Source organism: Limanda limanda, chromosome 21, assembly GCF_963576545.1.
Source record: "Limanda limanda chromosome 21, fLimLim1.1, whole genome shotgun sequence".
Classification (NCBI taxonomy): Eukaryota; Metazoa; Chordata; class Actinopteri; order Pleuronectiformes; family Pleuronectidae; genus Limanda; species Limanda limanda.
This window is the reverse complement of record NC_083656.1, coordinates 4,097,872-4,112,495: the sequence shown is the minus strand read 5'-3', so window position 1 is coordinate 4,112,495 and position 14,624 is coordinate 4,097,872. Positions and strand designations below refer to the sequence as shown.

Here is a 14,624-nt window from a genome sequence, read left to right as displayed (position 1 = left end):
AACACAGAAGCGATGTTGTAGGAAAGCGGCGAGTGAAACCTGCCAGCTCTCTGGAGGATGAATTAACACCAGTGTGTTCTTCGTCCATCCTCGTCTTCTGTCAAATGTGCAGACCCAAACCTTTTTTTTTTTTTTACCAAGCAAAGTCACAGAAAATGACCACTTACTTCAAGTCATAATTTTTCCCTGTTTCAATAATCAAACCACTAAACCATCTCCACAGTTGTCTCATCCTCGGGAAATCCACAGTACCCATTTTATGAAGTCCTTTTGTTTTCCCATCAGACCTCGGACTCCAGGCTGGACACCCGTCGCCAGGGGCGGAGAACACAGGGGCTCCCTGCAGGCTGGCCCCCCGCTCCCTGGCATCCCTGTGCCTCTAAACCAGTCTGGGACCCCTGATAGACCCCGTAGCCCCCGTAAACACTGTCCTGGTAAAGCAGCGCCCGCTGGCCCCCGCATCGCCCGCCGCCGCAGGCCAGCAGCTGGCACACCGGGCTGGGGTTGCTGGAAGCCTGGTTGTGGTGCTGTAGGTCCAGTGGGCCATGGTAGAGGGGTAGTCCTGGATATGAGTTCAGGTAGTGGGCGTACTGTCTGCTGAGCAAGCTGGTCGCCCTCCGCACCATCCCCCGACCAAACCCAGTCCCATGTCGCACTGCTTCTCCGTACGAGGGCAGGTGGGCGGAGTGGGAGTGCCGAAGTCTCTGGCCCTTACGGCCAGCGGGCCTCCTCTGGTCCTGCCTGATGTGGAGGTAGGCCTGGTTCCGTGAGAGGCACAGGTTGTTTCGAAGGTGGGCGGGGTTGTTGGCCTTGGCGGGCGTGGTTTGTGTGAGAATGCATGGGAACAGGTCTGGCAGGGCGGAAGGTGACTGGCTGGAGAGGGATGACTGGGATTCATCGAGCTGGCGGATTTGCTCGCTGCCCCACGTGGCTTTAAGGAAAGAGGGGCGGCGGTGCCGGCGTCTGCCTCTCAGCATGAGGTCCTCTGGCGGCCAGGAGCCGTAGTTCTCCACCCGAGGACCCACACCCTCCCCTGAGTAGATGCTATCAACGCTGGGGGCAGACATGTGGTTTTCTTGGAGGTGGTTGGCTTTCAGCTCGCTCATACAGACGGGACTTTGGTTGTTCATCTCCTTGTCCCTGTGTTTCCTCCTCTCCAACTCCTCCTCCTCACACTGGAAACTCTTGGACCTCCTTTTCCGGCGGGTGAGGCCGGCTGGAACGTGCTGGTTCTGAGGCGAGGCGACCGGGTGGGAGGCGTAGATGTCGGGTAGCTGTAGATCGCCATAGGGGACGAACGGCGAGTGAGAGTCTACGTAAAGTCGCCCGGTGGTCTGGTAGTGGTGTGGGTGCTGATGAGGGAGGGGCTCACCCACGGCTAGGTGGGGGTTGCTGAGGCTGGATACAGGAAGTGGACGGTCATACAGACAGGGAGTAGAGCGAGTCGGGAGGGTGTAGCGGAGCGGCGTGGGCCTCATGCTCCTGTGCTGCTTCAGAGAAGTTACAGCTACCAGAGGTGGGGTCAGCGAGCGCTGCGGGAGGGAGGAGTGATTCTCAGTTATATACGCAAATCCTCCAGGTACGCACTCAGTGGCGATCTGTGGCACACGAACAGGCAAGCTGCCGCCATGACGGCTCAAGTGTTCTATCGTCTTGGTGGCATTGTCCAGGGAGCTCTCCACATTGGCAGTGGAGACCAGATCTTTGGCAGTACGAAGCATCTTCAGCATGTTTGCTTGAGCGTAGTTGGAGGTCAGGTCAGGTTTGGCCATACCGGAAGAACGCCCAGTTTCCTCCACTCCGTTGTAACAACTGTAAATACCCTGAGAGACAGAGGATGTGCACAGAGAATGAAAAACATAAAGAGAGTCAGTTGTCAGAGTTTCTCCAGCCAGTCCCCAAGTAAAAACTAGTGAGCCCATGAATGAACAGAGCAGGAAACCAGAAAAACCCCGGACCCAATCTTGCAGATATTCTCCTGAGTTTATGCCTAATAACCTCTCAAGACGTAGTAAAAGAAAAGGAGGAGAAGACTATGAATTAATATTTGCATTTAAATCAGTCGTTACTACAAACTGTTTAACCTTAAATCAACCGACTGGTCCCGTGGGGTATAATTTCACAGATGAGATTTTGTGCATCTCCAATCGACGATCCAATTCCCAACTAATAAAAATCCCACTGGCGGTAAAATGAAGAGAAAAAAAAACTGATTTCATTTATATCTCACTTGATCACTGAGGCAAGAATGTATCACAAATTCATTTTGCATTCTCCTGGGACTCAAAGCAAAACAGTTTAAGCTGAGCAAATTGCCCCAATAAACACACACGGACACATGCGCCGTAAAGCCCCCCCGCAGAACCAACCGTCTCTGACTGCACGGACAAACTGAGCCGAATCCCAGGACTGCTTTCTGTTGACTTAGGGATCCTGAAAGAGGCAAATTTAATATTGCCCTTGTGGCCGCCCCGTACGGATTAATAATCAGATCGCCATTTAGCCGTTAATCTGGTCAAACCCAGATCCAGGCACAATGGTGTTATTACACAGTAAATGAGCTGAGAGGTGGTGACCATGGACGTTTCCCTGGCTGTAACTTCAGCCTCACCTCTTTGCCTCAGCGCCCAAGCTCCCAAAACCACAGCATGTGGGGACGAGCATTAAGCAATCAAAGTTAAATGCTGAGTAAACAGCTAAATTAGTGCCGCTTGTCTTTCTCTTATCCCTCCTCTCTTTCCCTCCCCTCTACTGAGAATGCACCGCCGTTTTAGCTAATTTAATAATAAAGCCCTGCAAGGATACTATGTAATTACATGCAAATACACCAGTCCATCTTCCCTCATTTATCATCACATTAAAGCCACTTTATTAAAAGCTGCATTTTAAATGGGAAAAAAGCACCAAACAGCAGCTTAAAGTCGAAGCATTCAATCAATCAATCAACAAAGCTGTTATTCAACTAATCCAATTACAGCCGGCCAATCAGTCGCTTAACTAAATAATCAATGTGAAATCCAGTGAAGCAAATTTTCTAAATCACCTCCATAAACCAAGCAATCAGCAGTCGGACTAAACAAGGATTCATTAATAATAAACAATCCCTGGATTTGTGAATATGAGCTGTACAAATAAAATGTAATTGATTGACTTATGAGGAGTCTCACCCTGCTGATGCCCAACAGGCAGTCGAGCTTGTGAGACTTGTGGAGGGAGTGTCTCAGTTTCCAGTAGAGCAGGTGCTCCCAGGCGAACACCAGCAGGCTGAGGCCCATGGCCACCAGCAGCATGTAGAAGACGCCCGCCATGTTGTCGATGTCCAGCTTGCTGCTCATCACCTCGTTCTTCTCGTTCTGGCAGATGCCCGATAACCAGACCGTCTCCAAGCGCTGGGTGTCTCCTGTGGGGGGGGAAGAGAAGACACAGAGAGAATGAGAGGACACATCCAATCAGACAGATTCATTCCTGCACAGCCATCTGTTGTTTTGGATGTGTTGTGGAGTGGAAGGAGAAACTATGACTGTGGTTCAAGTGCTGACAATGAACCTAAGTTACGTTCAGATATAAAGTGAAGTACAAAAATTGCTTTTGTGTTTTACGCCTCTGCCAACAAGTGTAGTTTCAGTCTCTATAATATTTATTTTAATATTTTACTCAAAGTAAAAAAACGTCAAAATTTGAAGATATTCCCTCGAGGCAGTTGTGTTTGATGTCACACTGTTTTTGACCTTTGACCTTCAGACACAAAAAGTAAATTAGTTCATCTTTGAGTCCAAATGAATATTGGGTCCAAGTTTGAAAGGGTTCTCTTGAGGCGTTCCTGAGATGCTGAGTTCAGAAGTCAAAATGTGGCTCTGCGATGTCATTTCAACATTGACCTTTGACCTCTTTGAGTCGTTATAAACATTAGTATCTTTATTCATGGGTTAAATGCTGATAAAGCTCGTTTTGAATGAGGAGAATTTACAGTTAACACATCTCCATTAGCCGAAGCTCCTCCTGAAGGTCTGTGAACAGGTGGCCACCTCTTGAGCTGCGTTCTCCCAGGAGGCCTCTGGGAGAACGCAGCCATTTTATCACTCTTTCACCGTATGTCAACCATAAACACACTATTTATTATATCATCACAGAAAGCTCAGGGTGAGTGTGTCTGTGTGTGGGTTGGTCTTAATCTCTCAGAGGACAGAGGGTATTAAGTCCTCACCGGCAGCCGTCACGGTTTGTGGAGCTTGGTGGGATGTGTGTGTGTGTTTGTGAGTGTGTCGTAGAAATATCACTAACGCTCCCTGTGGTTCTGCAGGATATTAACTCTTCCCTGTGACATCACTTCCCTGCTGATGCAGCACGCACACGGTAAAACAGGAACAAACACACACAGATAAAAACATGTGTTCTATATTGTGTCGGGTTCGTTTCGGCGCCCACCGCCCACCCACCATCTCCGAGGAACTGCAGCAGCGCCAGGTCAATGAGCCGTTTCCAGCGGGAGTCCTTCTGCAGGGCGATGCCGTATCCCGTGGTGGCGAACACTTTGCCGCTGCCGATGGTCACCAGCTTGCAGCCCTCGTCCTTCCCGGCCATGTAGTTCAGAACGGCAGCGTCATAGATGAAGGCGTCCAGCTTCCTGCGAGCAAATCAATGATTAGATAACATCGACGACCTCATATACAGACTTAAGGGCAAGGAAGAGTTTAGAAAAAGTCTTAAAATATAAACAAATAAGAGGGTTTGAAGATAATTAAATTGTCCTTAACCTAGATTGGATGGTTCCTAATTGTTTTGGCTCCCAAAGTTCACCATTTAAATGTCTATTCTCAAATGAGTATTGGTTCCCAAATGCGTTGTGTCGCTGGTCTACTTCTGGTTAAGTTTATGCATTAAACTGAGGCCTTTCTATCCTGTTAAGCTAATTTATGGACATGCAAGTTTAATGATAAGTGGCCTGAGAAAGACGAGGCCTCATGCCGGTTAAAGCCGGTGCCTGGAAGTTGCTGTGTTTTCAAAGTCTTTCAAACTTGGGACAATGGAGATGAAGGTGGTGGACTCTAAAGGACGTGAATGTGTATTTTCACTTTTGGGGTACAAATTCAATTTCAAATGGTATAAAAATGGTCTTAAAAACATCTCAAATTGAACTGGTTTATAGCTGCAGACGCCCTGAGGCGGCGTTCATCATCTGGTGACCATGGCGGTCTTTTAAAGGTGATCAATCCAGCGCCGCCTTCGTTTTCCACCGGGCCACTGGGTTAGCTCGACTAAAAATAAAAGTTGCAAAATGATCACGTTGATGGATTAAAGACTCCGGACGAGTTTCAAAAATACCACACGGCCACAAATTGTGGATGTTGAGTTGAAAATGTGCAAAGTCACTGTTGCGGCTCTTCAGATGTGTTTGAGTTTGTTCTTTGAGGAGATGAGACGTTTGACAGCACTTTTCTATACAAACAAACACAACGCAAGACTTTTTTCATCTAAAAATACACCTGTCACATCGGCCAGATACAGAAATAGCTGCAACAACACATAAAGCACAAAGTCTCTGCTAAATCATCCACTTTATGATCCAAATTACCTGATATTTAATTGTGTTATACGTAGGGTTGCAAAATTCCGGGAATATTCACAGTTGGAAACTTTCCATAGGAATTAACGGGAATTAACGGGAATAAACGGGAATAAACAGGAAATGTTGTGGGTAATTTATACTAACTGTATTTACCTTGTCATATACAGACATGAATATAAACATTTTGTTGTGTCATAGGCTGATTTGAGCCCTGAGGAAACTTTGGGCACTTGACTATATGCTTCTGCATCGTTGTGTCATTCTTAACATAGGTCTTTGCACAGTATTTGCTAATGTTCACAGCCTTTCCTTCTACATTGGATGGGGTGAAATGTCTCCACAAATGAGATAGTGCACGTGGCATTTTTCTGTAGATAAGATGAGAAAAAAGTTTGTAAAAAAACGCTGGTGCAATACCAGAGATATAAATAGTTAGCCAAACAATTGGAATCGTCTGTAAACATAACTTACAATTGATGGATAAATGAATGGAAATAGGCTAGATGAACAGATGAACAATCCTCAATCAGCATGCTAATATATTTTCCCCAGTAATATCATGGAAACTTACCTGACTAGTCCTGCACACTACAGCAGGCCTCAATAGCCCTGCTGTAGAGTGAAGGATGCTGGGAGTTATCTGTGCATGTGATGGAAGAATGCACAGTGGAGGGTTGAAACTCAACGTTCCATACATCTTTAAAATAGAGTTTTGTTTGCGTATTTTTTATTTTTTTTTCAAATTCCCCAAATTCCCGAGCTTAAGTTCCCATGGAAAGTTTCCGGAAAGTTTCCGGAAATTTACCGGAAACTTTGCGCCCCTTTGCAACCCTAGTTATACGTATACAAGTAGACTGTACCCAGTTTTGAGGCTTTCGAGTGCTTCCTCCACCCCCTTCTGGTTGTACTTCATCATGTGCATGTGCATGTCGGGATAGTTGCTGCGGATGTTCCTCTCCGTGCTCCCGTTAGGAACCGTCCCGAAGCGAAAGGGGGGGTAATGCTCGTGTGGTTTCTGGAACTGTGGGGAGAGAGAGAGGTGGGGGTGAGGAAAGGGAGAGGGGGAGGAGATATGAGAAGATGAGAAGACGGGACAGTAGAGGGAGGTACAGCAGGAGAGGAGAGAGAGAAGGGAGTGAGGAGTAGACAGAAAGAGAGGAAAAGAGACTGAAGGGAGGGAGAGCAGAATAGGGGGAGAGGGGAGAAACGGAGGAGACGAGAGAAAGAGGAAGAGACAGGCGGCGAAGATATAAAGAGAGTAAAGAGTAGAAGTAGGAAAAGAAAGTGTGAGTGGAACGAAATAAAGCAAAAGAGAAGAAAATGAGAGGAGGAAGAGAAAAGAGAGGAGAAAGGAAGATGAAAAGGAAAAGAAGCATGAGGATAAAACAGAGGAACGGAAAAGAAAGGAATGAGGAAATGAGAAGAGGAGAGAAATGATGAAAATAAAGGTGAGGAAACAAGGGAAGACAAGAGGAGGGAAAGGGACAAGAGAGGAGAGACAAAATGAAAAATGAGGGATGGAGAAGATAAAGAAAAGAAAAGAGAGAAAGGAAACATGAAGACAAAATAGGAAAAGAAAGCAAACAAGAAAAGAGGGAATGAAAAGATTTGAAAAGAAATGAGAGGAGAGTAAGAATAGATAAGATAAAAGGACAAGGAAGGAAAGGAAACAAGAGGAGAAAAGAGGAGAAGACAGGACAGGAAATAGGAAAGAGGAGAGAGTGAAACGTGTAAGAAACCCAAGAGGAGAAATTGTGAAAAGAGGAGAAGAGCGGAACCAGAATGAAGAAGAGGCAGAAGAGAGTAAAGAGGACGAGGATCTACTCAGTTAAACGAAATCCATTTTCCAGTCATTTCATTTTTTATCCTCAGAACCGATCGAATCGTCGGCCACTTTGAATCATGTCGCCGCTCACAGACGCTGCTGATCCACTTCAACCCGACGCCTCGCCACGCCGGATGAAGCAGAAACTCGTCTGTTCGAGCTCAATTAAACCGTAAACAGGAAAGAGCCATTCATCACCGTCACGCCGACGACCTTTCGAGCCGAACGCAAATGAATGGGCCAATCAAAATGTGAGCGTGCTAATAGAATCAGGCGCAGCTGTTTGAACAAAAGCGTCTCAGAGGTTAGAAATGAACAGTTCAGATGAGCAGTTCTCACTCTGACACAGTTATTAGGAGACGTTAATGTTCCATCGCTGTCGGGAGCCGAGAGATTCTGTCGATATTCTGATCGGAGGAAGATTTCCACTGTGGTCATGCACAAAAATGTCTTTTAAAACTTGAATAAAGTTTCAGTTAGAGGAACTGTTCTACTAGAGTCAAAGTTATTAAGTCCCTGTTTTTACATATACTGTACTTTTAAAAGTAACATCACTTGCAGAGTGTAGTTACAAATATGAAAAACTATGTGAACATGTAGCGCATTGTAAAACTGTAGTGGAGTACAAGGTGCAGATATTTGCTGGTATATGCATGCAGGGGAGTAACGTTTAAAAGTAACTGAAAGTAAATCTACTTAAGTAAAGTATAGATACACGAATAATGTACTTAAGTACAGTAATAAAAAGTAATGCGTCACTATATCAAAACACTTGTTGCCAATTCTTACTCTTCCAGTTACTTGATGCCAATTAATAGCTTTAAAGTATTTGTAGAGTGAGTTGAGCTCTATCCTCTGCTGAGGACAAATTATATTATAATAGAAATATAAAAAACAAATGAATTTGTTCATTCTCCTCAAGTCTACAAAAACTATGTGAACGTGTGACGCATTGTAAAAATGTAGTGGAGTACAGAGTTAAAAGTACCTGAAAGTAAATCTACTTAAGTTAAGTACAGATACACGAAAAATTTACTTAAATACAGTAATAAAAAGTAAATGCGTCACTACATAATAACATTTGTTTCCAATAAGTACATTTCCAGTCTATTGAGGCCAATTAATTGCTTAAGTTCATTTGTAGAATGAGTTGAGCTCTATCCTCCGCTGAGGACAAATTATATCATTATAGAAATATAAAAACCAAATGAATTTGTTCATTCTCCTCAAGTCGACAAAAACTATGTGAACGTGTGACGCATTGTAAAAATGTAATGGAGTACAGAGTTAAAAGTACCTGAAAGTAAATCTACTTATGTAAAGTACAGATACACGAAAAAAGTACAGTAATAAAAAGTAAATGCGTCACTACATCATAACACTTGTTGCCAATTAGTACATTTCCAGTCTATTGAGGCCAATTAATTGCTTAAGTTTATTTGTAGAGTGAGTTGAGCTCTATCCTCTGCTGAGGACAAATTATATCATTATAGAAATATAAAAACCAAATGAATTTGTTCATTCTCCTCAAGTCGACAAAAACTATGTGAACGTGTGACGCATTGTAAAAATGTAGTGGAGTACAAAGTTAAAAGTACCTGAAAGTAAATCTACTTAAGTGAAGTACAGATACACGAAAAATGTACTGAAGCAATAAAAGCTTTACTATATCATAACACTTGTTGCCAATTCATACTCTTCCAGTTACTTGATGCCAATTAATAGCTTTAGTTTGTAGTTGAGCTCAGCGGAGGGCTGAGGTCAAATTATATTATAATAGAAATATAAAAAACAAATGAATATTGTCATTCTCCTCAGGTCGACTCAGATTCAGGTCGCAATATTTATCGGATTATTTCTTTTGTTTGAGAACTGAGCGCCACAAACCAGTGTAGGAGAGTGAATGAAAAAAAATAAAGCTATCTAGAGAAACACATGGTTGGTTCTGGAGTTTATCGACAATGAGAATAAAACCGACGACCAGCAGGCGTGATCCTTTAAACCTGCAGGATGTGAACCAGCCCACGACCTAAACCCACCTAATCCTCGGCTGGGTAGGATCTCAGGGAAGAGGGAGCATCTGAGGCTGTGTGGTTATTTATATTAGTCCTTTTTTTGACGCTGGGGGACATGATGCATCTGCATAAAGTTAATACAGTCGGTTAATACGAGCGTAGATCACTGAGGTGGCTCGGCTGATCCCTGCCTGCGAGTGGGTTTTTTTCCGCGATCTGTGAGGAATGAAATGCTTTCTTGTAAAGCTCCTCTGAGGCCCTGATTCCACGATGAGTGTGTGTCTCTGTGCGTACACACACAAACGCACACACACACACACACATGCAGTTAAGAGTAAGACAAATTCATGGTTGTTCTTCTCCTCTGAGACTCGACTGCGTCCCTTCTTTTAGTCGTTTGACATTTTGCGATCTTGTTTTAGCCGCGTGTGAGCGAGACGAGCGATGGGAGACGGCACGGGGGGGGGAATATTGATGGACGGACCGAGATACTGACAGGACAAGTCGGGACCCAGACACCATCTGTATTGACAGAAGGACGCAATTGATTCGTCACTCATGCCACTGGGCCCCCCCCCCTGCTGATCGGGAAAGGACAGACACGTTCATAGCACGGGTCCTTTCAAGGCTTTCTGTCTTTTGTCTCCTCCTTTCATGGTTTGTTAGTCGATGCAGAGACGAGGATGGAGGGAAACTTTCACCGGCGGCCCCCGTCTCGTAACGACTCGGACGTTATTGTCTGTTCAGTCTCTTACCTTCTTGTCTGAGAGGCCGGACACCGTGTCGATATATTGCTCTTGGATCATGAAGGCAGCCAGGTTGGCGGTGTAGGACGCCAGGAAGATGACGGCGAAGAAGGCCCACACCAGGACCATGATCTTACTGGTGGTTCCCTTGGGGTTCTCGATGGGGACCGAGTTGTTGAAGACGATGCCCCACAGGAGCCACACGGATTTCCCAATGGTGAAGGTTGGACCTCCAGGATCTGGAGAAGCGAAGGGATGAGAGAGACGGAGACGCCGGGTCAAAGAGAGGAAGCATCGTGATGACAGCTCCCACGGAAACCACAGATTGTGTAGAAATAAACAACCAAATGAGTGTAAGAGCTTCAGACCCAGACCCAGAGCCACAAATTCCCTCTGGTCAAACAACCCACTCTGACAATATATCCCTATTTTAAATCTCATCCAATTTCTCCTTTTCTCCTCTTCTCTTTTTGTGTTTCCTGGCAGGAAAACCAGGGAACATAAGGTCTGCAGTTGTTGCGTTTGTGTGGAAAACACTTTGGAGCCGCAGCCACGAGTCTGAACCAATTCTGTGTCACCAGCTGTTGCAGTGATATGAGGATCCTAAAGTGCTTTGCTCAGATAGAATCAGGAGACTTGGAGCTTTCAAACTAAATTTGCGGAGTTTGTTTGAAGTCTGAATCCAGCAGAGACGAAAACACATTTAACGCAGAGCTGCCAAAGCCGAGGTCTCCACGCGGGTGCCAGGGTTCGGTTAAGTTTAGGGACATTTGGGACGGCCAGTTTTAAAATGAAGCCGATAATGACTCGTGGTGGGAAATTGAAAGTAAGCAGCTGCGTTTCGTGTCCAATGTTTTACTGACCGATCCAACCACAGAGTTTGTGGATCTATTACAACATCGTTATTTCATTCTTTTCTGCTGATGGACAGAAGTCGTGAGTCCTGCAGCTGCTTTTCTTGAAATGACGTTTAACATCTTATAATAACAAACGTAAATGAAACAGCACCTTTCATTATCTGAAATGCAGCTCAAAGTGCTCTACAAAATAAAATGGAAATAAAACCCAGTAAAGAAAGTCCGCAGCAAATATTTTTCCAGATGTTTGAGAACTTGAAATAAAACCACAAATATCTGTGTGGCCATATAACAACAGGAAAAGGTGAGTAGGAAACTAAAGACACACTTGGAAAATAAAGACAACTTATTTCAGATTGTGGGTCTGACAGGAAAGCGAGTCGTGTGTGAGTGATCACAAACTTCACCTGCTCCACATGTAATAACTGTCACATGGTTGTAAATCCATCGCACACGCTCACCAGACCAAACATGTCCACCGCTCCCAGTAAGTAAGTATTCACCGTCTACCTCGTGCCCTTCTGCAAACTTCCAAACAACAGAACAATTTCCCAGGCTCGGCCCGTTTCCATCGCTCTCTGCCACCGCCGCTCATGTGCAGCGACGACGGGCGCCGCCGCCATCAATCACACTTCGATTAGCGCCGCGACGAATGCTAATTAAAACAGGAGAATGACCTTTCGGACCTGGAGACAAGGCACGCTCTGTCAGCCGCTGCATTCTGGGATTGATTAGCCCTCTAACCCAAAATCCTGCTGAGGAACTCTTGGCGTCGGATGCTAGCGGCCCGCACGCAGGTTCACCGAGACAACGCCTCCTAAGATCCAAACTAAATACGTCTTCTTGATTTCTTTTTTTATCTCACAGCCCTGGATATATTTAGATGCAATAAATACAGAGGACTAAATATACCCTGGTCATATTAGACTTAAAACAGCAGCAGATATGTGTGTATATGTGGGATTAACAAAATATGATGAAAATGTGGGATAAACATGAACTTTCTTGGCCTCAGATTTATCTTCTGTGATGCATCCAAACAGGAAGGAGGAATTCCACCAGTGAAATTTGTCAAACTCACCTTTGGCTCTCACCAAACTGCGATTGTAGCCGACTGGGCTGAGGTACTCGAACACGAAAACCGTCACCGCCACAACGGTCAGGCACATCACGAACATCATGACCCACACGGCTGGGCTGTAGGGCTCTGAGGGGGGGGGAGGAGGAGGAGGAGGAGGAGGAGGAGGAGGAGGAGGAGGAGGAGGAGGAGGAGGAGGAGGAGGAGGAGGAGGAGGAAGAGGAGGAGGAGGAGGAACAAACAAAAAAGATGAAATTAAGTCTCTTTTTGTACCTTCTGCTTCTGAACCTCTGCGTGTGATGGAGGTCACCATGTGTGGTCGGAGGATAGCAGGAGAAACCGACGATGTGACAGTGAGAAGAGTGAAAATGCAGCGTTCAGTTTGTGCTGAATCCTGTTGTTTTGGGGTTTTGGGGAAAAAAGGGGAGGATTTAGGTGTGTGAGGGGATTTAGTTGTAGGCTACAGTTATCAGTGGGATAAAAGCTTAATGGTAAAGTTTCCTGAAGCCGCTGCCGAGACAGAACTCGCCTAACTAGGCCATCCTGAGAGGAAGCAACATGGCCACCACGGCAGTTGTTGTTTTGTTTTTTCTTACCCAGAAAGGCAGATGGAGAAACCGTCCCGTTGCTGCGGGCGACCATGACGCTGATGCCCGTCTCGACGAACGGAACGGAGAAGTCGATGATCTCCGAGCGCTCCTCGTTGATGGTGAGGGACCCGATGGCCATGTCAGCTCGTCTGTACACAACCTGAGAGAGAGGGAGGAGGAAAGAAAGTAGAGCAGCGTCGAGGCACAGGAATAAAAAACAACTTAACTTCACGTATTTATTCTGCATTTGTTCCACACTGTTCTTAAAGAGACCGGAATGGGATTATTTTGGCTCAACAGGACTTCCCTGGAGGACGTCTGTGCTTCGCTGAAAAGAGAGCAAACTGTGGAATTCATAAACAATCGTCTCTGAATGCGGCAAACGCTTTGTGCTGTACAAGAAGCCACGACTCTAATAATGGCTGTGTACACAGATAAATAGAGGAGGAAGATATTTGTCACATCATCTGAGCGAGAATGCTGCAGCCCAGGAGTGCTCACACTCAAGGTGGCATTTCTGAAAAGCAGGAATTTTGTATATATCACGAAGCCGTTTTTTTCCTTAGAAACACACACACACACACACACACACACACACACACACACACACAAAGAGTGAGATACAGTCCCAGAGCAGAGCGCCTGCAGGCATGGAACCACGAGCAAAAACTCTCTCCCGAGGAACACCTGTTCAGGGCATCTCACTTTCAGATGCAGCTGTGTTTGATGTGGCAGAAGAAGTGAGCGTTAGCTCCGGATGTATATGCATGGCCACTGACCTAGATACAAATCCATCAAAGACCCAAAGACTGACTCTCTGGGCCGAGCAGCGTTGTTCTCGTCACCGGTGACACCAGCACCATCATCCACCGGCTGCACCGTGGCACAGAGGTGAGAAGCTACATCTGCATAAGTCCTGCTTCGAGGGGCTGGTGACACCATTACTTTATATTTCACTATCAGAAGTATTATTCATAAGAATCCTGTCTTATATAAAGTGTTTTTGTTTTCGTTAGAGACATTGTTCTGTTTTTAATGGACCAAAAATGTGTCAAGTTTTTAATATGAATGTATGGGCGGCTGTGGCTGAGGGGTAGAGTGGTCGTCCTCCAACCTGAAGGTCGTTGGTTCGATCCCCAGTCTGAACCATCTGCATGCCGAAGTGTCCTTGGGCAAGATGCTGAACCCTAAATAGCCCCCTATAGAATAACAAAGTGCTGCAAGTAGATGCACTGTATGAATGTGTGTGTGAATGGGTGAATGTGAAACTGTACTGTAAAGCGCTTTGAGTGGTCTTCATCAGACTAGAAAAGCGCTATATAAATACAAATCCATTTACCAAATCCAAATAAACTTTGCTTTTGTTCCAAATAAACTGATGGTCAACATTCCCTTCTGTGTTTTGGGGAATAAACTTACCTTTACTTACTTCCGTGTAATGAGGTCACGCTGTCGCCCAAAGCTACATTTATTTTAGATTTATGTGCTCTAATAAGTGTCAGTAGAAGTCCAGGGGAGAAATTAACACGGCTGCTGCATTCAGGGAATTTCTCCTGCTTCAAATACACTCACCTCCCCGATCATGCCGTTCCAGGTCCCACGCACCAGCTTGCCGTGTTTTCCGTTGGTGACCAGGTAGAGGTCGTAGGAGAACTTGATGGTGCGGGACAGTTTCTTCAGGATGTCGATGCAGAAGCCCTTACAGCACAGTTTGGTGTAGGCCTCCGACTGACCCATAAAACTGTGGAAAAGGACGAGAAGGAAAAGAGTCTCTCAGTTTCTTCCTGCGATCAAAAGAACGACCCTCGGCTGGCAGCTGTTATCGGCAAACTGAAGCTGTTGTTTCACTCGGTTTCACGGAGCGAGCGCTAAATGGTCGCCGGCTCGGAACACCGACACCGAGCGCCGACAGCGAAGTGAAGGGCAGGCGACGGCCGGTTCATTAGC

The 14,624-nt window shown here is 45.6% G+C and overlaps 1 protein-coding gene across 1 annotated transcript in view; it reads right to left on the bottom strand.

The window, feature by feature from the left end:
• Nucleotides 1–281: 281 nt before the first annotated feature.
• LOC133028187 (glutamate receptor ionotropic, NMDA 2C-like) overlaps nucleotides 282–14,624 on the bottom strand; it is a 33,894-nt gene continuing 19,551 nt past the window's right edge. The window contains exons 8-15 of the mRNA XM_061095381.1: nucleotides 14,250–14,418; nucleotides 12,684–12,837; nucleotides 12,091–12,216; nucleotides 10,162–10,391; nucleotides 6,427–6,587; nucleotides 4,437–4,624; nucleotides 3,168–3,400; nucleotides 282–1,823 (exon numbers count right to left, since the gene is read on the bottom strand). Of these exons, the coding sequence (XP_060951364.1) occupies nucleotides 282–1,823; nucleotides 3,168–3,400; nucleotides 4,437–4,624; nucleotides 6,427–6,587; nucleotides 10,162–10,391; nucleotides 12,091–12,216; nucleotides 12,684–12,837; nucleotides 14,250–14,418 (2,803 nt within the window). The remainder of the gene's footprint in view (nucleotides 1,824–3,167; nucleotides 3,401–4,436; nucleotides 4,625–6,426; nucleotides 6,588–10,161; nucleotides 10,392–12,090; nucleotides 12,217–12,683; nucleotides 12,838–14,249; nucleotides 14,419–14,624) is intronic.